The sequence below is a fragment of the Vanacampus margaritifer genome, chromosome 4, assembly GCF_051991255.1.
Source record: "Vanacampus margaritifer isolate UIUO_Vmar chromosome 4, RoL_Vmar_1.0, whole genome shotgun sequence".
In the NCBI taxonomy this organism is placed as follows: domain Eukaryota; kingdom Metazoa; phylum Chordata; class Actinopteri; order Syngnathiformes; family Syngnathidae; genus Vanacampus; species Vanacampus margaritifer.
Window position 1 is genome coordinate 18,734,964 of NC_135435.1, and position 25,498 is coordinate 18,760,461.

At 37.6% G+C, this 25,498-nt stretch overlaps 1 protein-coding gene across 1 annotated transcript in view; it reads right to left on the minus strand.

The window, feature by feature from the left end:
- Nucleotides 1–25,498, minus strand: part of LOC144050301 (CUB and sushi domain-containing protein 1-like) — a 414,568-nt gene that overhangs the window by 115,263 nt on the left and 273,807 nt on the right. The window contains exons 14-25 of the mRNA XM_077563425.1: nucleotides 22,838–23,020; nucleotides 22,468–22,653; nucleotides 20,136–20,276; nucleotides 19,062–19,183; nucleotides 18,859–18,931; nucleotides 17,405–17,543; nucleotides 15,330–15,517; nucleotides 14,967–15,155; nucleotides 8,038–8,154; nucleotides 6,812–7,027; nucleotides 6,408–6,596; nucleotides 2,735–2,904 (exon numbers count right to left, since the gene is read on the minus strand). Coding sequence (XP_077419551.1) covers nucleotides 2,735–2,904; nucleotides 6,408–6,596; nucleotides 6,812–7,027; nucleotides 8,038–8,154; nucleotides 14,967–15,155; nucleotides 15,330–15,517; nucleotides 17,405–17,543; nucleotides 18,859–18,931; nucleotides 19,062–19,183; nucleotides 20,136–20,276; nucleotides 22,468–22,653; nucleotides 22,838–23,020 — 1,913 coding nt within the window. The remainder of the gene's footprint in view (nucleotides 1–2,734; nucleotides 2,905–6,407; nucleotides 6,597–6,811; nucleotides 7,028–8,037; nucleotides 8,155–14,966; nucleotides 15,156–15,329; nucleotides 15,518–17,404; nucleotides 17,544–18,858; nucleotides 18,932–19,061; nucleotides 19,184–20,135; nucleotides 20,277–22,467; nucleotides 22,654–22,837; nucleotides 23,021–25,498) is intronic.

Here is a 25,498-nt window from a genome sequence, read left to right on the forward strand (position 1 = left end):
TGTTAAAATAACTTATAGATGACATGAATAATACACCTTGAGCTGATTTGACATTTCCAGAGAAGAAGAAATAGTGGTAATGGTAGGAAATGTACAGGTATTAAGCTGGATGGAATAAAATGTGCATACTAGCTTCACTAAGTGCTGCACTTCTGGCCAAATGGCGGATGACATTTCCTAATTGACCAGTTATGTGAGTTGAGTGGAATAGAAACTGAAAAAAAAATAAATGTCTCCATGTTGCAGTGGTAGGATTCGAGCTGGGGCGCAGGGATAAAGCGATGCTGAGCTAACCCTCCAGCTCGGCAGTAACTGAAGGTAATGTGCTGAGCTCAGGCCAACAGAGAAAGAATCAATCCTTCAGCGCCGTTGTTTCTCATGCGTTCATTCAGCTTGTGTGGCTATTTGAGCAGGAGCACAATCAGTGATAATAGAAACATGGTTAATACACCCCTGCAGGGGTGCTTGTGCTTTTGTACAAAACATGTTAACATGTCCAACAAGAGGGTAAACCTCGTGGATTACGCCTAGCCATGAATTGGAAAAACAATTATTCTAGTGGACTATTGTAATCGTCATATTTTACATTTTTAAATATAAATATTTATATTTTGTGATACCTTTATTAAGAAATGATGTTAGTCAGTGCTTGTTAGTCAATAGGCTCATAGAAAATACTACATATTGTATACACGGTCTGGGCTATAACATTGTGACCATCTGCACAATTGAACTTAACTCATTCACTGCCATTGACGGCTATAGACGTCAAAAATTAATTTGAACTATTTCTATTAGTTTTACACTTTTTCCACTTTTGTTAATAAGAGTATGAAAACCTAAAAAAAAAAAGAATTAAAAAAATAAATATTTAGAACAGATATAACATTTTTGATTAATCGTGAGATAATTATTGAAGTTATGTGATTAATTACAATTAAAAAAATTAAATCGCCTGACGCAATAAAAAAAAGAGGAAGGATTATAAAAAATTAGGGGCGCCAGGCAGGCGATTAAAATTTTTAATTATAATTAATCGTATGAATTCACTAGTTAACTCACGATTGATCACACATTTTATATCTGTTCTAAGTGTACACTAAAAAATCTGGGTTTTTACACTCTTGTTAACAAAAGTGGAAAAAAAAATATGTTAAACTAATAGAAATTGTTAAAATAAATTTTTTACGTCTATAGCCGTCAATGGCAGTGAATGAGTTAATCCAATACAAAAACCTGATTGCTGATTGTTGTAGTTTGCATTTGAAATGCAAAAAAAGACCATGCTTTAAAACAAACAACAAAAAAACAAAAAACATTTGTGTATTATCTAATTATTAATTTTTAATAGAAAACATGTAATATCGCAAAGCTCACTTTATTTCTAATAAATCAAAGAATCCCAAATTAGAATATATGGAGAATGCCTATTATGTTATTAACTGGTGTTGTAAAAATTCACTTTGTTATTTTCATAAGCACAATTTAACATATGTACTTCTAACCCAATTGAACAGTATGGGCCCTATTTTCGCAGACAGGCGCCCACATGCATTTGGTGTACAAATAAGCGCATCTTCATTTTCACACACAAACGCATGATTAGAGATGCAAGGTGGTCTCCAATGGTACTTGGTAAACGGTACTTCATTTTGATAGCACTTTTCCACCTTACAAGGCCCTCAAAGCGCTTTACATTCGACTACTCATTCACCTACTGATGATGCAGTATCAGGAGCAACGGGTGTCTTGCTCAAGGATACTTTGACGTGGTCACAACGGCATGGGATCGAACCCACAACCTCTGGGTTGTGAAGAGGGTCTTCTGCATAGATTTAGTCATAACTGTTTTAATTGACTTATTTCCTCAGTAGAACTTTTATCTGTGGATGTGTCTTTGTAAGTACTGTCGCAATTTCTGCTCGTGTCGTCATGTCTGAAGGACCTCGTCTGTTTCCACATCAATGGGCCAGTGTCTGGGGTTGAAGTCAATGTGTATTGGATGATATGCTGTAAAAGTGTAAAAAGTCTTATCTATGTCCGGCTGTCGTCATGTGTATTGAAGGCTGTTTCCTGGGGGCTTGGGGGTTTTGGGATACTGCTTTTCAAGATAGTATAAGAATACTGTGAGTCCGCTGTAACAACACACTTGCGAGAGGGATGCAGCCATTTGTCTGTAAACTCGCTTGTGTCCGGAATATTCTGTAAAATAAATCCTTCGAAGGACCTGTTCACCGATCTCCAGTCTGTATTCAGAAAATCAACATTCTCTCTCCCCGAACAACAACGAACACGCGGAAGACAAAGATGGTCTTCTAACAGTTGCAAGACGACCACTCTACCACAGATCCCCGCCACCCCTAATTGCCCTTGTCACATGCGCGGCCGATTACGACTCATGCAGTTTACCTGTATATTGTAAACACATTTTACTGGCGCCAATCTCAATGTTGATGACCCTGATTTTAAAGATAATAAGAGGAGCCGCTTCGATTGCCCAGGGGTCATCTGCATTCCATCCCACAACGGTGCACAACGAACGCCCCTTTATGCCTAATCCTACCTGTGAACAGTCCAGTAGGCCCCCCATGTCATATGTTTACTATAACATAAATTGCTGTTGATCGTTGTTCTCACATAAGTCAAATGTGTACACTAATTGTGTTTTCAGAATCTACATTCTAAGTCTGCTGTATGAGCGTGTGCGTGAGTGTGTGTTTATTTGCACAAATACCCTGAGATAGTCTCCATTTTGCAGAGAGAAGCTCTCAGCTTTCAGCCTGATTCCTTTTCCCTTCTCTGTGGTGATGCGGTAGATGCACTCGTGATTGTTGTCATAGTTGGAAGGGAAGTTCGGGGAGACAAGAACACCTTCTGGTCCCAGGGAGGTGGCTCCACACTCGGCTATAGCAACGTAATAAAAGCAAGGAGGAGCAAACATGGCATGCGGATCAAAATGAGTGCAATTTCAGCGTATTTATTATCTCAGCAGTCACAGATCTGGTTTGGCTTTCTGCGTCATGTGAAAGAACATGACAAGGGCTGACAGAGGAGAGGAGAGGGAAAACACAGCTTCATGATAACATTCAAATAGTGATAACAGCGATGACAATCAACCAACCGCAATAACGTAATGAATGTTGAATATATTTACAAATGTTTGATAATAAAGCAAAATTAAAAGTCTAAATGACACAAAATCATCTCTCCAATACTGCATGACCAATAGACTGTACACAAATGTCATTACACAACATTATTCAATTGATATGTCAGAAAGTACAAAATATTACTGTACGTATATTTTTGGTTATTTCATTTAACTAGAATATACTCTTATAAAACGGCCAACGACAACCGTAATAACAAACAAATTATATTTAGACTCATGACATCTCTGACAGAAGTGAGTCTTTGTGAAGGCAGATTGGAACTCATCCTGCACATGTGTACCTAATGTTGAGTCCAAGGACTATAGCCAAAATGTATTTACTTAACAGGTGCATGATTTATCTTTGCTTAGAGTGCAAATATGTTTCTATAAAAGGAGAAAGGAAGTTGTTTAAACTTTAAGAAGACTATATAGTATTTGAACAGAAAGACTGTACACAGCAAAATCACCAGTTTTAGATTAACACTGAGAGTGTTAAATATATAACACTAGAAAAGTGTTTTCACACTAATGGGTGTAAATAAATGTTACTTTTATCACACTTAACCAGTGTTACTCCAACACTGTATATTGTTAAAAATGGTTAACACTGAGTAGTGTGGAAAGTACTCTAATCTAGTGTCAGTGTTAAAGATTTAATTCTGCCAAATTACACTTAACTCTGGTGGTTTAAACACTTTTGAGTATATTGCACTAGTGTCGGTGTAAAAAAAAACAAAAAAAACTTAAACTACACTTTACTCTAGTAGACGGTGCTTCATTTATAGAGTTTTTCCTCCTTACAAGGCCCTCAAAGCGCTTTTCATTTTGACTATTGATGACCTAGTGTGAGGAACAACTGGGGGTTCAGTATCTTGCTCAAGGATACTTTGACAGAGTCACACTGGCCTGAGAGTGTGCGTTCACTCTCAGGGTGAGGAGATGACCACTCTCCTATTGAGCCATTGAAATGTCGACAATGCGCTGGAAAATTGGAAAGTTTCTGGTAGTGCTCTTCAGGTTACACCCAACATCCACTTAAGGAAATGTACTTTTTATCCTAACAGTGTAAAAAAAACACTGCTTACTGCATATTTGATGGAACACTGGAAATTTACCACTGACCGATTTACTGTGTACATGTGAACATCATGATATCCATCCATCCATTTCCTGAACCACACAGCTTGTACTACATATCTTTGACACCCAAAGAAAGAATATTATAAATCCAACAGTGTTACCATTAATGGGTAAATTGCATAAAAAAAGCACACTGAGGGGGGGAATGACAGACAGAAGGATTGAGGTGGAAACACAAGGTAAATAAGAGGCTTTTTAAAAATATTCATGGATAAATTAGAATAGGGAAAACGGGAGTGACTTGCGTTTCATAACGCTCTAATGATCTCCCCATGGAGAGTCTGTTGCAAGGCAGGGAAGTGAAAGTGAGGGACATTTACAAAGTGGTTGGACCCAGTCAAGTCGTCTGGGTGCCTCCCAAAAATATTACAACAGGGAGGTCAATTCCTCACACAAATGATAAAAAAAACTAATAAATTAGGTTTTATTCCCTAATCCCTAGTACTGAAAACTTCAATTAAAACAACGATTTGATTGAAATAATGCCCTTAAAGGGTAAGTCAACCCAACAATTTCCTTGACAATATGTTATATGGGCTCCCAATAGTCTAAATCTTTGTGTTGTGAATAACATTGTTTGTGGAATATGAATTAAGCAGCAAAATCCAACTGATTTTATCCATCTCAGGGGGCGGACATTTTATCATAGTTGTTTAGGGCTCATGTTATGACCAGACCAATCACGACTCACCCTTTTTCTGACTTTGGTCATGTGATGTTTGCAAGCTGAGCTGTGATTGGTCGTTACTTGAACCCCGCAAAACTGTGCTGTCATTTCGTTGACATGTTGCTGCTTTATTCATATTCCACAAACACAATATTATTCAGAATGCTGTGTTCAGACTAGTGGGGCTGCACAGAACATATTGACAAGAAAATGTTTGGGTGGACTCCTTGAAGCTTGTAACCTACAGACGTGACCAAACCATGGCATTCTTTTTTCACAGGCTTTCACCACAGGTTGCTGTTGAGGGTGGAGGGCCAAGCGGTGACTTAATCTTGAGGACCTAATACTATGCCCTGATGAACTCCTTTGTTGTTTTGGCAGTGTGTTTTGTGTCACCTTCTTGGCACATGATGAATTATCTCCTTAACAGTTTGATGACATTTTATTGAAGTTGGCAGAGAAACGTTTCTGTAGATTTCCGAGTTAACATCAGCAATGAATATGAATGAGCACGTCCCAGAAGAAATCATTCTTGTCCCCTGCGTTGTTGCTGATGTCACAAGAGTGTTTTAAGGTCATTCAGTGCCGTATAGTAGACTGTATATTCAACTGATGCTGTTTTCCTTGGCCTACCAATTCAACATATGTGACTGACTTAGTACACCAGTGGGGTCTTTCTTGTTTGGAACATTCCAAATAGATGTACAGTTTAGGCTCTGGGCAATGTTTGTGGAATGGCTGTGATTGATTTTACATCTATTTTCAGCATCATCATCGCTTGTTTCTCACCCATAGACATCATACTGCTTTCCTTGTTTGTTAGACCTCTAATTGAAAATGTAATTTACACAGGCAAAGCCCATATCGTAAACTGAGTGTAAACATGCAGAACTATTTATGGTCTGAATAATTGATGTTATATGACAGACCAAACAAACACATTCCAATACATTTGCTCAACAAAGAAATGTGTCATTTATCTTTGGATGTCAAACCAAATAAGTTCTTTCTACAGCAAAATTCAAGGACTTGACTTCACTGTCCCATTATGTTTGGAGGTCAGTGTATTAAACTAAGCCAATAAGTTTGATTTCAGACAGCGTCCAACAAACACTGAGACTCATCTTAGATTAGGACCTTTACGATGGTCGCAATAAACTTTCAACAGCCAACCAGCAAATTGATGAATTCCCATTTGGTCACCTGTAAAATGCTACAACAACTCAAGCAGCTGAGAAAAAAAAAATCAAGTCACACAAGGACAGAAGTAACTTTGGAAGCTACCAATCACCCCAAGGATAAACTTCTCTCAATTTGACATAAAAAAAAAAAAATCTTCTGAATTTTGTTACCACAGAGAAACAATTGAAAAAATCAGAAAAACTGTGCAATAATACAACTTGTCTTGATTTGCCATCATTTGGTGTGTATAGTCTTTTGTCTCACCTATACATCTTGGCAGAGTGTTACTCCACACTCGTCTGCCTCCACCGAGACAGGTGATCTTGCTGTCTCCCTCGAGTCGGTAACCGTGGAAACAAGAGAAGGCTAGCGAGTCCCCAACTTGAAATCGGAATCCTGTACGTCTGCTGAAAGCCGGAACGCCCGGATCCTCACAAGGCTCCAAGTCATATTCTACAGATTTGGAAGACATCAGGCAAAAGATTAGACTTGCAAGGAAAATATGCATGACTTTGGGGAGAGTCCTTTGCTCTGCATCACATTCAACATGCATGAACCCATCCATCCATCCGAATAGCTTAACCTCACTATCCCATATGACTTTGGGCGAGAGGCGGTATATATCATACATATACGTTTATGCAATCAAAAATCTGTGTTTATCCTACCTGAGAATGTGATATTAAATCCCTCGTAACTCATGGAGAAATCTGATATGAATCGTAGCTGAGCGCTAAAATTCCCAAAAAGCCCCGCTTTGACACTGGGTGGCAGCACGGAGCCAGTCAGTCGGGCTACCGGGACCAGAAAATTTTCGTTCTCCGTGATGGACAGGTAATCATGGTTCTCCTCCAAATGGAAAGTATGGAAGATTAGGTGGACTCCTGAAAAAATAAAAAAGGGTGAATTGACAACGATTGACAGATAGGTGAACGGATGATTGGATGACAAATAGACAGACCAGGTCATAAAATCAATTTTAGTGGATAAATATGAGCAGAAGCTATTACACACATTGTGGAGAAGCTAAAATCAAGAAACCATTCACCTATTTTAACTAGCATACTTTAAGGGAAGGACTAGGGAATCCTATTAAAGTCTGGAGCATAAAGTAATCAAAAGAACAAAGTACATGAACTCAACCCATGTTGGTTATATTTCAATTATGCGCAACAATTTATATTTCACGGTCACAATCTTAGTAAAACTGCATGAGTGCATAAAGAATCAGGAGAATTACCATCATGAATTTTGAGAGCTATGCTCATGGCATGTGTTTGAGAGTTCAACAGCAACAGCAAAAGAGAAAAAGACATATTAAGAATTAGATTAAAAGCGGAAACTGGGTTTCAGTAGAATTTTGGACCATTTTGTGATCGTACAGTTGAGTAGCTGTTATTAAGCTTGTGTGTCTGCATGAGATTGAAAGCTCAAAGATTGATTGACTGATTGACTGATGCATCAAGCGAAGCATCGAGTTCCACATACAATGCTTAAAGCCGTCACAAAGGCTTAACCCGTGGGCAGCATTTTATTTTGAAATGGCTTGGTCAGAACCAACAAAAAGCCAAAAAATGGTCACAATAACGCCTAGGGGTTAAATACGAATCATCCTTTGGGGCTTACAGATTCGGACAAAACCAAGTTCACACTTTTAACTAAGTTGCATCTTCTCTTTTTCTACCAACTTTCAAACACACTCAATCATGTCTTATTATGGTGGACTACATTTCTCATCCGCTTCCTCACTGCCCTGGCCACCAGAGAATATGGTTTAAACCTAGTTTAAAGTCATCACAACTCGGCTAACTCAGTTAGCTAAAATAGCTAGCAACATGTTTTTAGCAACAAAATTGTGAGTGTGTAAAGGAAATTGTGTCTTTTGATCTCTTACCTTTACCATGAGACACCTCTATGGTCCAGGTGCAGTTCAGAGAATTGGGGTAGAAGTCAGGAAATCCCGGCGAAAGAATCGTGCCCATTTTCCCAAACACGTAGCCTCCACACAGAGCTATGGAAGAACGGAAATTACGTTTGAAGCCTGGAACATTACAGTAAGTAGCAGTATGTCCGGTCAGAATTTAAGCATAGATTCCCCAAAAGAAAATGTCAACTTATTGGACCACCATCAAGATACATATTAGATGTTGTTACATGTGCAAAACTTATTATTGCTGAACCTTGGTGAACTGAAATGTGACGTTGTCATGACCACGCAAAGATGTAAAAAATGCAGGCAGCAAGGACTAGACGTGCAATTGAGAGCAATGTATTATTTTTAAATCCAGCACCCATTCGACATCTGCTCACACTGTGTTCTTGAATGTATTCTTAATGAGCACTTAACGTATTATGTATGGAGGAGTGGAATGGAAAGTTTGCGCCTTTGATGCTCCAAGATGCAAACACAATGCATACAATACACTGCATCAAACAGTTAATTGCTTTTTTTCACCCAGTGTACTGATATGATACATAGGCTACAGTATGTATGTTTGGAAGGTATAGGTAACAAAATAAAATAGATGCACTTAAAGTTTGGTATTGCTGATTTTAATGAAGTCCGACACCTTGAAGCTATTATTTCGTCCATGTGTAAAGAGCTGCTGTGTTTCCCCTCCGGATCCATTTATTTATTCACTGTTTTGCTACTATCTACTCCCTTGTCATATTTCGATATAGTTGAGTTGCTATGATGAGCCAGATCTCTTTTCATTCTTTTCCCAACAAGCTGTGATAAACCGCCATCGTGTTCATCACTCCCGTGTCAGAATATAGCTTAAGCTAGGACATCGTGTGACTAAATGACCCTTTATTGAAAGAAACATTTGTGTGCAGACGTTATCTGCCGAGTGTGAAAGCGCATACTTAAGGGGTAGAAAAATAAATTGGTGAAAGAGGAAGGGGATAGATTGTTAATGTATATGTGTGAGGAGAAATAATAACGGAGTGGCAGACACAAAACGATATACTTGTATTTTTTTCCCCCCTGAAATAAGCAACGGAAACAAATAGTATGTCATTACATCCTTATTCCAAGTCTTATTTTCATATTCAAAGATAATGTTCAGATATTACACTTTGATGGGTTTTCCTTTGCGGGTAAATGAGCTTATTAGGCTGTATGTTTGCTGGCTATTATTTTCAAATACCAGGCATAATCCGTGCCCTTTGTGCAAGTTAAATAGGATATATAAAATATTAGCAACATGTACACCTCAAGATGTTAACATAGCAGCTTTCTGAATTGAGCAATATAATCCTGCAAAGGCAGAATGCTTAAGACAGCTTTTGTCAGATAGCAAACACTGAGCTAGAAATAAATCTCTGTATTCACTTAATGCGGTCTTTGAGGACACTCATTCTAGAGTGACCATATTTTTGACTAATGAATGACGTCATAACATCCTAAGCCCAATGTTTTTTTTGCCCCAAGATCTACTTTAAAAAAAAATAAAATAAATAATGATCGATCCTCAATCTCTGGTTTGGGAGCGTAGAGTGCTACCAGTGAGCTAAACCTTTGAACCGCCAAAACAGCTCAGCACCGTATTCAAAACCTCAGAAAGTGAAATACGTAAAGAGTTGATCTCATTTTTACATTTTTTACTCTACATGAATAATACCATATACACACAAAATCCACCTTTTTCCCTCCCAACACCCCTTGTGATCGACTTGGAAGCAGTCCACAGTCTCCGAGTCAACCACACGGTGCACTCCCATTTGTTACGAAAAGCATCAATCAACTTCAACACTTGCTAATTGGTCCTATGAAAAATGATGTGAACCAGGTATTTTCATGAATTTGGAGCCCTCTCCACTCGGACAGGATGTAAAAAAAAAAGTAGACATGTCCAGGCAAAAGAGGAAATTTGGTCACCCCAACCTATTCAGGTCCCGAAGTTAACACAACAATCGCCAGCTAAGACAGACATCACAACTCAGTCAACCATCAGCAAACATCAACAGCTAGCAACATGTTTCTGGCAGCAAAACAATAAAACCGTACAGGTGTGTCTGTGTGTATCCACCCAAGTGACGTAGCATTGATGTAGATGAGCTATTTTTTGTCATTTTATGACATCTTAACTTCCTGCATTTATCTGGTGGGTAAATAAACTAAACATATTCTATAATAGCTTTTAGCTTAGCTCACTACATTTTACAAGAAGCTTTCCCAACACTGTGTCATGTATTGGATCCCATTAAATTATGCACGTGCACATAATAAAGTGTATGGTATCTACAAATGGGATTATTTTGTAATTTGCATGCACTGCTTAGAGTATAGCTCAGGGAGACAGATTTCATTTCCTTCTTTCCAATCTATTTCTCTGTGGACTTTGCAATTTATTCACCAATGGTTCAGAGCCGAGTTGTGACATTCTGTTGTATCACGGCGCCTTAGCCAAATGAAGATGCACTCAGAAAAAACACCTATAAAATGCAATAATAATATAGTGAGGTGTCTCTATTACAGTTAATGGAGCATGTGTTGGTTCAGGCAGGGCACAAAGCTGACAAACTTGCAATCTCAGCTGATCCAGCGCCAGCCCACTTCAGCTGATCATTTAATTATTTTCCTTTTAAGCACTGAATTAGCTCAGCTGATTCCCTTCCATCATGCACAAACGCTATCCTTAAAAACATTTTTTTTTTTTGTCAAGTGTAAAGTGGTACTGACTGAACTATTACAGTATTTATGGCTTTTGTTTTTTTTTGCCTTGGCTTGGATCTGAAGCAAAATACAATATGTCTTTGTATATTCTTAGTTATCTAAGAGTCCAATAGTTATTGAAGATGGAAGCCTTAATGTTGAGGAAACAGACCAGTGCCTACTGTTTGAATCCCACCACCCACTAGCTAGTGGTTGTCAGAACCCTCAACAACAGAGCAGAAAAAAAATCCCAACCACAGAGGAGACAGAAGGAGCAGACACACATCAAGGCAGCTCTAACTACCTGTGGGTATTCTAACTGGGCCTTAAACCCACCAGGACGAGAAGGGCAAATGCAACCTACCCTGGGGATATAAACAGGAGGTGGAATGTGGTGGTCCCTTATGTAGCTGGTTTGACGGATAAACTCGGAAGGATTTTCTCTGAACATGAAATACCGATGCACTTCAAACCTGTGACAAAAGGTGGTTCACTCTAAGGACGGAACCCTCGGAGGCAGTGTTGTTTATTCAGTGTAGTGTGGTGAAGAGTGACGCGTCCTTGACATTTAGGAGAAGTCATGTGGCCTTTCACATTCCAGCAAGTCCTTCAACAATATTGGTCGTCTTACCATGTACCAAAATATGACCGAGTGTTACGTATTGTAGTTTAGCGACCTATATCGGCCATGTTAAATAGCGAAGAAAATAGTAACGTGAACCATAAGTTCAGTTACTGGGACTCGAACCCGAGTTAATCAGCTGGTTGGTACCTAAGTGTTTTTTTAGTGTTTGTTGTCACTGGGATAAGGTTGGGGTTAGTAATAGGCTTTCAGTGAGGTTGTAGTATGGACGTTACAAAACATGTAAACACTAAAACAATTACTGGCGGAGAGACGCTCATCTTCCGACAAAACGACCCTGGTTCGAGTCCCAGTAACTAAACTCATTTTTCTGCTATTTACATGGCTGACAGTGGTTGCTAAACTACAATACTTGGTAATAATTTGGCACATTTCCAAACAACGCATATAACAGAATGCTTTTCCTCAAGTAATTTTGGGGCCGCAGGCAACTATGTAAATGACAAACAAAGAAAACCCAAGTCAAATGTATAATTTTTTTTTAGATGCTTATTTGATTAAGAAAAAAAAGAGTGGGTGGTGTCTGGTCGGTGCTGGATTTCACTTTCCTTTCTTTTCTTTGGTCCTTCCTCGGGTCTCCTGACGGCCTCACGACTATGGCTGGAAGTGTTCGGTTTAGGTGAACGGTATGTTTTTTTTTAATAGGTTTGAGATGAACTAATGAATACACACACACACATGCACGCACACACGCACATACACATACATACTCAACCACATAAAAAAAAAAAAAAAGAGAGCAATGATGATGACATGTCAAATCGGTAAAATTACCGAATGAACAATCCTGAGCTCTCCAGGAAAAAACAAAAACAAAGAAAGAAAGAAAAAGTACTTTTTAAACCATCGATTTACTGTAGCTAATCACAAAGCGAAAACCACTGCTAAACAAACACAAAAAAGATTTTTGTGAAGTGTGTGTTAATAACAAATAACAAATACCAGCAGTCAAAACATGGTGGTCTGTGGCTGCCTTACTTGGATTGCGCAACAGGTCAATGACCCAAACAGGGATGTGATTTGACCAAAGTGAAATTATCTGAAAAATTAGCCGGGGGTCTGGGGGCCGCTGGCACCCAGCTAGGTCCAGGGCAGTGCCCTGGTGGGGGGACACGGGGGGCAAAGCCCCCCGCAGCTCATGGGTTTTCCGTGTTTTTAAGTACTTTCAATGCACTCACATGACAAAGAAATAGACAAAACAACAGCATAAATTTTCAATGTATATTGAACTATCCCATATAAAATGGCAGTTTTAGTCAACTCAAAATCAGTCACATTCAAAAACATTGGACTGTCTTTGCTTTTAAAAACTATCACTGAGAATATCATCATATCTAACTAATGTGATTACTAAGTTAACACATAAATAATGTTGAAGAGTTCAAATTTCATGAACAAATAATTGTATCATGACCAAATGAAAAGTAACTCATATTAGAGCATACCACACATGTCTTTGTTATAGCAGAAGATGTTATCTGTCGGAGTCATGTGCATACACAATGAACTACTAAAAAAATAAAAAATAAAAAAAATAAAAATCGGATTTTTTTTTTGGGGGGGGGGGATAAAAAAAAAAGCGGAATTCCGCGAATTAGCGGAAAAATCACATCCCTGCCCAAAAGATGCCAACAGTAAGCGATGGAAATACGTACAATGCAGTAGAAGACGAGACTTGAATCTGATTAAAATTCTGTGGCATGACCATCAGAAGGCCATTCTTGCTTGAAAACCCTTCAGTGTTGCTGCATTTTGCAATTCTGGAAGGATGAGTGGGCCAAAAACCCTTGATTTTAGTTGTTGCTTTTTCACACAGGGTCCACTTGCTTTGAATAGTATTTTTTGCTCCTTAATTAATAAAATCACTATTTAAAAACTGCATTTTATGTTTACATGGGTTACCTTTGTCTGATATTTACATGCCTTTGATGATTGTGCGTGCATGTATGCTCTGATTCTTGCCCAAACAGTTAGGGTAGCATTGTTGCTGTAACCGGTGAACGGGATAAGAAATGGTTGACAAAGCGATCACCCACAAACCAGCGCAACATTATTGTAGAGCAGATTGCTGACCTCGTCAGTGTTGACACGTTCATGCTGAGTGTTGCTTATTATATCGCAACATTGTTTAAAAATCATCAAGCATGCCTCAAGGTGTAGTTGTCTTTCGAAGTGAAGAGGAAAGTAATACGGCTGAACTAAAGGGCCTACGAGTGGCCAAGCGGTAGTGCCTCTTGACCTGAATAATGTCTTTTAATATCCAACTTGGGCAAATGTTCATTTGCGCAGTATGGATGGGTGATGCTTAATTGCAATTGAAGAGAAAATATTGCAAAAACTTCTTAACATACTACAGTGATATCAGTTGTTGGGAAAACAAAAACCGCTCAGGTAGCAGGTGTGTGATGATGTGGATTATTTGACTATTGTGAACACACACACATAGACACACAACTGGCACTGGTAGCTGCAGAAGGTGCCACTCTAAATGCAACCGTGGCCAACAAAAAATGCTGCTGTGGATCTAAGGACCTTTACAGATATTACCTTTCTTTTAAACTGCACTGTTGAATAACTAAAGCAAAAAGTCACTTTTAGTGGCAATCTTTTGGCTTTTAGGCAGTTAAATTTGCACATCCAGAAGTCAAATTACACTAGAACTTCCAAAGTTCAACCAACATTTGGTGAAAAAAAAAAAAAGCCTTGAAATAAAATAAATATAATATATATATATATTTATATCGTCCTCAAGTCTTTTTATTTATTTTTATTTTAATATAATTTTTATATATTTTTGTTTGCGATCAATGCAAAGAAGAGTATAAAGGGTATATAACAGTGACAGTTTTAGCTGAGAACTAATAAATTAACAATACATTGCATGTGAGGCCCGGGATTTAGTCTCAAAGAATTAATTCGAGCAAAGAATAACGTATCAAAAAAAAATCAACCATATAATCCCTTTTTTTTTTTTTTTTTACATTTCCAGGCAAACTAAACATATCAGAATGTCTCAGCCACATAACTACAATTGTGCTCATAAGTTTTCATACCTTGGCGGAATTTATGAAACAATGGCAATTTGGGGGAAAATATGACTAATGACCGGATGGGGGCCGTGTCATTATTTTCTTCATTGCTATGTTTTGTTTAACGATTGTTCTACTCTGAAACGCCTTTTGATTCAATTTGAGTCCAATTAAAAATGAATGTGTTTTGCATGATTGCTTGGGTTTTGTTTAAAAAAAAAATGATACACAACTTACAAATGACTATTCTAATTGCATAATTGCCCAAGTCACTTTAATGTACTAATGTAGTGTACTGTACTTTTCTTCTTTTCCAAAAATTCAAACCTGACTTAAAATATATTTTTAGGCAAACGACGTTCTGCCTACACTTATGAGCGCACGCAACTCTATATGAGAGAAGCCCTACCAAAAATCACATCAGCTATTTACTCAAGAAAGATGATCCCTGTGGAGGTTTCAAGGGGGCTAAAACAATGAAGGGTCCTCACCGTCGCAGCTGGGAAGAGCGTGACTCCACTGATGATTCTGCTCGCAAACGATGGGATCCTGATCACTCAGAGTATATCCCGGGTCGCATGTAAACGAGACACGAGAGCCAATGGAAAAGCTGCTGCCATGGCGACGCCCATTCACTGGAATGCCGGGGTCAAGACAAGCGTCGGACTCCATTTTCACACCTGGAATTCATATTACACATGCATATTTATCACAGAGTCAAGAGGGTCCGAGCAAGCGTGGGCGTACATGACAAACGTGTCATTACCTACTCGGGACCACGAGACTTCAACACAACCTCAATATGTTTCAGTCTATGTCTACTAGATTGTATTTCCCCCCCGGCCAATTCTTACTCTCATATCTGATGCTGAAGCCGACCGCAGAACGACTGTTGTCAGTGGTGAACAACAGGAACAAGAAGTTGGAAGTGGAGATCAGGAAATGAGGTGCCTGGGTTCCGTGGTATTCGCCGATCAAGTGGGAGGAGGATAAGGAACCGTCTCTGATCTCTAGTGTGTCATAATTGACTTCTGTCTGGAACCTGGACAGCCATACAAGAGTTAACCAGAAATGATGTATTTTCAATCAAATGCTTTTCATCAGAATATCAAACAGACATAAGGCTGGGTTAGAGCATTTGAATGTCAACAAATGTATGCAGAGATAACAACTGGAATTGGCTTCTTATAAATAAGCAACAGGTGACTACTTGTTTATACAGTATGTGACCACTTGCTGCCTGTTTACATTCCAGACCAAGAGACGATCCAATTTTTTAAACAGCTTTCTTGGACTCGAGTGGCCATGACTTCAGAAAGCTATCATTATGAAAGAGTAAACATTTTAAGGGTGGACTGTTATTTGAATGCAATTAGCAATTTGCTGGGATAGAAAACAATATAGCGGACTATCAAAAAACAATCTAAGATGACTTGAATATTTACATACACAATCAAATGCAAAGTTGTATCTGCACTACACATTTGCATAAACACAATCCACCACAAATGGAATGCCTTATAGGTTGAGGGTGATGTGGCCTTTATGTTTAAGTTCCAAAATAGATAGATTTCATCCATAGCAATTTAATGCTATGCTGCTTCTGCTTATGGCTCAATGCCATAAGGAAAAGTGAATCTCCAACATTAATCATTTACTGCACCACATACTACTTTTACATTTATCTGAGCATCTCATAGCACCTGATTAACTCATTCACTGCCATTGACGGCTATAGACGTCAAAAATTCATTTGAACTATTTCTATTAGTTTAACATTTTTTTCCCACTTTTGTTAACAAGAGTATGAAAACCTAGATTTTTTTTTATTGTATTAGAACAGATATAAAATGTGTGATTAATGGTGAGTTAACTAGTGAAGTCATGCGATTAATTACGATAAAAAATTGTAATCGCCGGATGCTCCTAATTTGTAATAATCTATTCGTAAAATATATATATATTTTTTTTTTTGGTGGAAAAAATAATATAAAAATATATATAAAAAAATTAAGAAAAGAGTATTAAAAATTAAGGGCGTCAGGCAATATTTTTTTTAATCGTAATTAATCGCATGATTTCACTAGTTAACTCACGATTAATCACAACATTAATATCTGTTCTAAATGTACAAAAAAACACATTTCTATGTTTTCATACTCTTGTTAACAGAAGTGGAAAAAAATGTCAAATAGAAATAGTTCAAATAAATTTTTGATCTCTATAGCCGTCAATGGCAGTGAATGAGTTAAATGAAATTGACTGCAATTCCCATAAAAATTGCATGTGAATGTTGAAAAAAAAAAGCTCAAAAATGCTTTCATGAAACCAAAATCTAAAGAGAAAAGATGACACACCACACAAGTAATATCATCATAGCATGCTCACAATGGATACTACATACTTTGCAAATATAGCCAATTAGGGGAAGAAATACGGTAAGTAAGCATGATTATACTATGCAGATATACTGTAGAGTAAATGAGCACAAATAATATTAGCACCATCTGACTACTAGTATCTTACACAAAAGCATATTTTCAATACTCAACTCAACTCTACTTAAACAGAGACAATAACCAGATAAAAACAAAAAATCAAAACCAGTTTTCAAAGTTTGTGTTTTCAGTCATAAATGCTATCGTTAGCATCTCTGCTAGTTGCAGCCAGTAGTGTACTCACAATGAATCCATAAATTCAACACAAAGGTTTATTGACATTTAAATAATCAATCATTATGACCATATTGCATGGAATTGCTCTCTTAAATGTTGAAAAATGTGAAAAGTCACATTTATACTACCCTTGCGTAAAAAAAAGTGCAAGAGAATATTAGTGTTATACAATATCACGAGCTGTTCATTGCTGCTCATCTGATTTAGTGGCACACCAGAGAAAAGATGCCTGTGACTTAAAAATAAAATTGCACCTGTCAAAGTGTATCTTCACAGCGTGATCCGCTTGCGCTTCAATCACCCACTGGCAGTTGAGAGAATCTTTATAGAAGGAAGGCCAACCAGGAGAGAGAATAACTCCGGTAGGAGCAGTAAGATGGCCTCCGCATGGAGCTACAGTGACAAGAAGTAGCACAGACGGGGGAAAAAAAGAAAATCATCTTCCTTTGATTGATTTGCTCTCTTGTGGTACCCGACTTCTACAAAGCTATCATTTGATTTCACTCCTTTCAAATTGTTTATATTGTAGGTATTCAAATTCATCAATAATTGTGATCTGAGTTGTACACATTCAACAATACAGCCCAAATAATTACAGCTTGATTTTTGGTGGGGAAATCAATATCCTTTTCATCCTACGTTTTGATAGAATGGCTTCTCTCTCTCTCTCTCTCAAATCCGTTCAAATTTCCTGTTAGCTAAAAAAGTAAACTAATGAATAAAGTATTTTATGTATTGTTTAATACTCTTGGCACATTGTCAAGTTAACGAGCTGCAGTGTTTCGATTACCTTTAATTAACACATAATTGTAGGAGAAACAGATTCATAAGCAGGCCACCCTTATAGAAGTGGTGATCAATGATTTTGTTAAAAATGTTATCAAGCATGGCCAACAAGAAAAGTCTGTAACAAACTGTGAGCTTACATCAAGCCCAAATGCTTTGCTTTATAAGTAGGATCGTCTCATTAAGGACATTTTTGGCTTTAAAACAAGGCTCCCTTTCATACATGTACTGAAATTGTAGATCCTCGAAGTGAACAAAAAATAAAATACATAACTTGTGAGCCTACACTTTGTTAAACTCTTCATTAAAGATAATTAGCAATATTAATAATTTCTTTTTATATATTGTACTATTTATAAACCTTGAGGAGGAGGACACTTTTTTCAAAGTGGTACCAACATCCTGTAACACATTATACAATTCTGACATCCAATTATAATAAAAATAAATGGCCTTTCCTTCTTGTCCAATTCAAATGCTGCATAATATTCTTTCCCCTACTGTGCATTTAATGAGTTAGAAACTCTCTTTGTTATTATTGTGGATGAAACAAACTTAATTTAAGACAGATACATAGAGGACTTTTGCTACATTCACTGCATTACTTCTATTACTTACACTTTTGACCTACACTATACTGTATGTTCATCGAATCTACGCTGTGAGCGCATAAGGAAAACATATCCATCTTTTTTTCCCCTCCCTAGAACCAATGCAAATGCAAATCAAAACGCATTACTGAGTGTAGAAAAGATTGCGGGCGAAAAAATGAGGATGTTAGTGTATAGAATTTCTACTACGTGTGAGTTTACACCAAGAAGGAGATACATTAGAGAATGCTTTGTAGACTTTACCGAGTGGAATATTTCAAACAGCAACTCAGTATTTATGCATAACAAAAAAACAGAAGGAGTGTGTTTACCTTCACAGCGAGGCACAGCCGCAGACCAAACAACATTTCCGTCTTGAATGATGCAGGTGACCTGATCCGACCCCTGTACATTTCATTTTTGTCAGATTTAAAAAGGCTTTCCGCTTGGATACATTCATACAAAAGTCATTCTAATCTTTTTTACTGGATTTTTTTTTTTTTTCATTGAGTGTAACATTTTTAATATGAATTACCTGCGTCCTAATGAATCCTTGGTCACACCGGAAGGCTACAGAGCTGCCAAGCTGAAACTGGTCTCCGTACCTCTGCCCGTTGACAGGAACACCAGGATCGTGGCACTCATTCTGGCCAAATGCTTCAAGGAAACACAAGAAAACAAGAAACAAGTTTATATATGGATTTTACTTTCCTTTCTTTTCTTTGATCTTTCCTCTGGTCTCCGGACTGCCTCACGACTCTGGCTGGAAGTGTTCGGTTTAGGGGAACGGTATGGGATTTTTTAATAGGCTTTAGGTGAACTAATGAATACACACACACTCGCACGCACGCACATACAAAAAAAAAAAGGAGAGTAATGATGATGACATGTCAAATCGGTAAAATTACCGAATGAACAATACTGAGCTCTCCAGAAAAAAAAGAAAAAAAGAAACACGTTTATATTTTAGAGATAAAGTATGATATTTGTATATAAATATTTGCATTTTCACATTATTAACTGTCAAATAAGTGCCTTGTGGTGGTAACTAACTAACTAACTAACTAAATAATAAAGAATATATGATCTTTGCATGTATCGTTCCTGCTATCTATGGATACTGCCAGCAGTTTGAGTAATTCAGGAAAAGGTTTTTATTTTTTTATTTTTCAATTCTGTGCATGTAACGCCGTCAAGGAGTCAGTTTCCTACTGCTCCTTTGTTGATGTTCCGTCTTCACATCCTGAGTTGTTTTTTTTGTCTCTCATCAGTTACTGTTCACCTGCTCCTGATCTTTGCCTGCTGTATTGGAAATTTCTGGAGTTGTCAACTTTTGGAGCAGAATGTTTTTCTTCCTCTGCTGCCTGTCAACTTCAGTGAAATCTTTGTTCAGCTTAACTCCTGCCTCCATATTGTCTTTCTGCGTTTGGGTCCTTTGTCTGATACCGTGACAGATGCTACACAATTATTTCTATTCGATAAGGATGCTGAATGCAAAACGTACTGCAAGCAGAAGGGCAAATCCAAAACATCGGAGAACTGACAGTTTTATGGTCAGAATTATGACGTGTCTCGGATCAAACGGGAGGCAGGAAGATAATGCATGTACTTGTATAGCTGATATTGAAGCCTTTCCCAGTATTGGAGTGATCCGACTGAAATTCCAGTCTCATGATGTGTCCGTGTGAAGCGAGCTGGGACGGTACATCCTTTCCAGAAAATGTTCCAAATGTGGTCGGCTCAGACAGACCTGAAAGGAAACAAACATTACATATGATTTATGCTATTTAATGTCTATACATACACATTGTTTTATTATGTTTCAGTTGTGAGGTAAAAAAATAAAATAACAGCATGTCAATTTTAAATATGCATTTTCAGGCGATCAAGCACAAGATATCCAAAACACTCTAGCCACAAGCAAATGATTAATAAAGACTTCAACCCTGGCAATGATTAAAAATGACAGTATTTTGACGGCAAAGGACTAAAAGTTGATACTCCCAATGTGACGCTGCAGCATCTGAACTCTTTTATCCCTTTGAACTCTAGTGACTCATGGAGGGACCCGAGGCGTCACGTACCAGGCGGACGTCACTGATTCATACAGCAGGTTTGAGAGCTGATAAAAAGCTTCTACAGAAGCAGCTTTTGATTGCACCTGACTAACAATAAAGGGATCATGATGCCCTCATCATTCCAGCTATTTTACACAAATTGTGTCTTCTGATATTAAATCCGGCACAATCCGGTCTCCATGACAGAATGTCTGATTCAAAGTATTGATCATGTTGCTGGAGACCTGTGATGCATAATGCTACTATAGCTCCTCTAGGACTGACCGTATCCCAATTTCATTAAGTAGAAAATAGTGCACATCTTCCGTGGGTATGTTACAAATGTCTGTACAAAGTAGCTTCATTTCTGTCAGAGATGAGGTGGAATCACAGCATATGATATTTTTCTATGATTCTATCAAATGGAAGCTGCTCGAGGGGCTGGTTTTCATACAGCAACATGTTTATGAGGGGAGATTGGGTTAGGGGTCGTCAGGGGCTCCAATGAAACCCGAAAGAGAAATCATTATTGTGGGCAGGATTGTGCTCAAATTTCGACTTTTTCCAACTGATGTTTCCCTATTCATACACAAACACCATGTCGAGAACAGATGTATGGTCCTGTATATGCAGTAATAACTATAAAAATGGAAGGCAGATCAATTAACATAGCATCAAATATGTAAACTGAAAGTTTTGTAGTTCAACATTCATTTCCATGAAACAATATTATTTATTCATTATATGTTTCCATGACATTCAAATTAGTCTTGGAAATGAATTTATTGATTGTACAAATGAGTAGTTGCAACAATCATTTATTTTTTAAAACCCTAGAATATGAAATGGCCTTTTCGCTGTGATACTTTGCTTTAGAAATGCATTCATACTTAAATTAATTATCAGAACTGCAATAACTGAAAAACAATTTGACTTAAATGCTGTGAGTTGCTGTATAAATGTGTTTTTTTTTTGTAATAAGTGAGGAAATTACAACTTATTGGGGGAAAAAAAAACTTACGAACGATTAATCACACTTAATTTTTAAAATCGACAATTAATACAATCTTAGTGGAGAAATAGCTCCTCTGATAATTTTTATATTATATGATTTGAGTATTATATGATGATTGTTCCTGACGGTCATTTGAATGCAACATTTGTCTAATAAAATTGAGATGCAGATTAATCCCGTGTTTCCATTATGTGTACGTATACATTTACCACACAGCAAAAACAGCAACTTTTCCTGATTGATATGAGATGAAGCCAACTGGAATACTTTGAAACTTTAATTTCAGTTTACCCTGCGCAACAGTCCTATTTGCCCTGCAATTTTCAAAAACATTGTCAGAGAGATCAAAATCTTTGCAGAGACCCGTTTATAGCCAGTCAATTAAACACCATTTTTCTGTAATGAACAGCCAGTCACGAGGCACCTCAACTTGATTCCGTTTCAGTCGCTGACCTTTAATACAACAGCAATGCAACAATGTTCAAGTTATGCTGAGTTCTGAGCATAATTGCAAATGTGTTAATAATGAAACAATTCAAATAAAATAATAAAATGATCATGTCATTTTTCAACTATTTCTTAATTAAACATGAAACTGTAAAAAAAAAGTATTTTTAACCAATAGTAATTAAACAATGAAAAAAGATCTAATATGTTTCAAGATACAATTTTCATTGCTTTCATCATATTCTATTTGAATAATTGTATTGATTGACTGTGAGGCCTCCATTTGTAATTCCAGCTATTAAAAAAAAAAAAAGAGAGAGAGCAATGATGACGACATGTCAAATCGGTAAAATTACCGAATGAACAATACTGAGCTCTCCAGAAAAAAAATAAAAATAAAATGTAATTCCTGCTATAGTCACCTTCGTCTTTGACCACCAACCAGTCAAACTGTGGCTCCAGGTCAAAGTCAGAGAAGAGCAAGTGAATGCGGCTCCCTGGTTCCGAAATGATCAGCCATACACAGTTGAGATTGTTCCCGTATTCCTCGGGATAGTTTGGGGACAGCACTGTTCCTGATGGGGCCGTGAAGTTGAAGAAACAAGAGACTGCGAGGATAAAGGACAATAGGAAAGAAATGAGGTTATATAAAAAGGTAATTAAGTGAGAATACAGACAGAGACGAAAGGGAATGCAAAGCGGAAAAAAAGGAAAAGAAAACTTAATTAATTAGTTTTTGGGGAGGAAAATAGAGCAGAAAAGCAATTTAAAAGATAACACATGAGTACTTACAGATGCAACTGGGTTTATTACCAGACCACTGGTTATTATGCTGGCATGTAATGCTCCTCTCGCCAACTAATTCAAAGGCAGACTGGCAAAAGAAGGTCAGCACATCCCCGTGTTGAAATCCATCGCCGCTACGACGACCAAACGCTGGCACGCCAGGATCACCGCAGCCTCCTCGTTCGATCTCTGCATCACACAGAGATAAAGATAAAGCCTGCTAATTACAGTTGACGTACGACACGGCTGCACTCCAGGTGAGTTTACAAAAAAAACAGTAAACAACTATGACAATATAAATTAAGTGCGACAAAAGCTTACAGAACTTTCCACCCATTCATTTTCGACACTGCATATCCTCATTAAGGTCAATGCTGAGCTGGAGCCTAACCCATTTGACGCACCTTGCACTGGCTGCCAGCCAATCACAGGACACACAGTCACACTCACATTTACACCTAGGGACAATTTAATAACTTATATAGTTTGAAAATAAAAGAACAGCCTGCTTGACTGTAAACATAATAATAATCAGGACCTGAATTAATTGAGTAATGTATGGCCAGTAAAGAGAATAAAAAGGGTTGGCAGGATTCTGACTCTATTCTCACAATTCTGACTTTAAAGTGAAGATTGTCACTTTGATCACATCATTCTGACTTTAATCTCAAAATTCTGACTTTAAAGTGAGAACTCTCACTTTGTGATGTAGAGCCATGAATTGTCAGAATGTTGGAATTCTGAGAATAAAGTGAGAATCCTCACTTTAAAGTCAGAATATAAAGTCAGAATTCTCACTTTAAAGTCAGAATTCTGAGATTAAAGTCAGAATTCCCACTTTAAAGTCAGAATTCTGAGATTAAAGTCTGAATCCTGCCAACCTTTTTTTTTCTCTTCACTGGCCCTAATCCTCTTCCGTCGTAATGAAAAAAGAGCTCTTGTGTTATCATTTAAAAAAAAAAAATAGATTAAACTATTTAGCAAAACATGACAGGAGAAAATAATAGTTTATAGTAGTATTTTAAATTTGAAAACTGCAATTTCAAGAAAATGTTAACCGAAAAAACCCAACAAAAAACATTAATAGGATTTTAACTGATTAAGTTGTTTCATTGCAACTCATTAGATGTGCAGGATATCTACCATTATGTACAATACGTACTATGAAGAAATGTATCAGTTAATTAGTCATACAATACATACAATCATAGTTCAAATCCAAACAAAGGTACATAACCAAGCCATTTAATTTCCATGTGGTACAGTCAACTTGCATTAGGGCCAACTGGAGTAGTGAACCAGATGGAGCTGCAATGTGACACAGTTAATCACCCACTTTATAATTCACCACCACCTATGTGACTAGAGTAGAACAGAATCACTTTGCGTACTGTGATATTTCAATTAGGCATGTTTTTGAAACCTTTGGAATCACATTAGATAGAGATAGAGAGAGAGAGAGAGAGTGAGAGAGAGAGGGGGCGGGGCATACTTTGCAGTAATTCATCATCTTTAAAAAGGTCAACAGAGGTGCTTCGGAGATTTGGATGACAACATGTCCTCTCTCCCCCCTGTGGAGATGTTCTAAACAAGTCCGACTTGTTGGAGGAGAGCCAAAATATCCTGCAAGGTTTTCTGTCCAGACATAGAGGAGAGAATGATGCGCTTGCTATTTTGCTTAGATTATGCCAGTGTGATCTGGAGACATCTTAATGTACATTTAAATCTCTCCATAACAGTCTGTTGCCCCTGGAAGTGATCAGTGATCAGCAATGATGTCAATGAGTTGAAAGATCATCACTAGGGTGCAAATAATAGACCATAAATATGACAATAAATATCAAAAAAATTATTAGGGTTCTTGATGTGGACATGAATGAATGTTTTTATAGATAATATGAGACACCAGAGACAAGAATGTCACTTACAATTTTGGCCAAAAAGATAAAGTCTTTCTCTCTGTTCTCGAATGCTGTGGGCGTGTCCATTAAATGCCCTGAAACCACACCCCGCTCAACACTCAATCAAAGAGGGCAGTTAACCAGTACTTCAATAAGAGAAAACGGATACTAGAATGTAATCTAATCTAATACCTACACATTACGCTGTGTGAGCCATGAAAATATACTGTATCTATTTAAAGCCTCTGGTGGCTGAAATAAAATCCTATTCACATCTGACAATGAGGCGCTCTAAAGTGATGACACCAGCCAAAAAGCCCAGATCCACATTCACGGATCTCATGTCAAACTACCCACTATTCTCTTTTGTCTTTCTCTACTTGACCTGCATGTACTCATGCCGTACAATGAGGCGCTCTAAAGCAGACAGGTCAGCGGACGATCTGAAGGAATCATGCATTTTTGGGTTGTAGGTATTGCTAACTAGTTAACTGCACATTGGCATTGTGCCTACAATGATGCTAACTTGGCCACTTTCTCGCTAAATCTGGCAACTTTCCAAAGCCTCTTGAAGACTTTTTGTTGTTGTCAAAAGTTACTAGCGACAAATCTAGCGACTTTTTCTGTTGTTCTGGAATCTCTGCACATAACAGCCTTTTTGATTAAATTTGAGATTCTAGCATGTAACAATACAGGGCAAGATTGATTTATATAATGTGTATTTCAAAGGAGAAAAAAAATGGACAAAAGTTTATTTGTAGTTCTA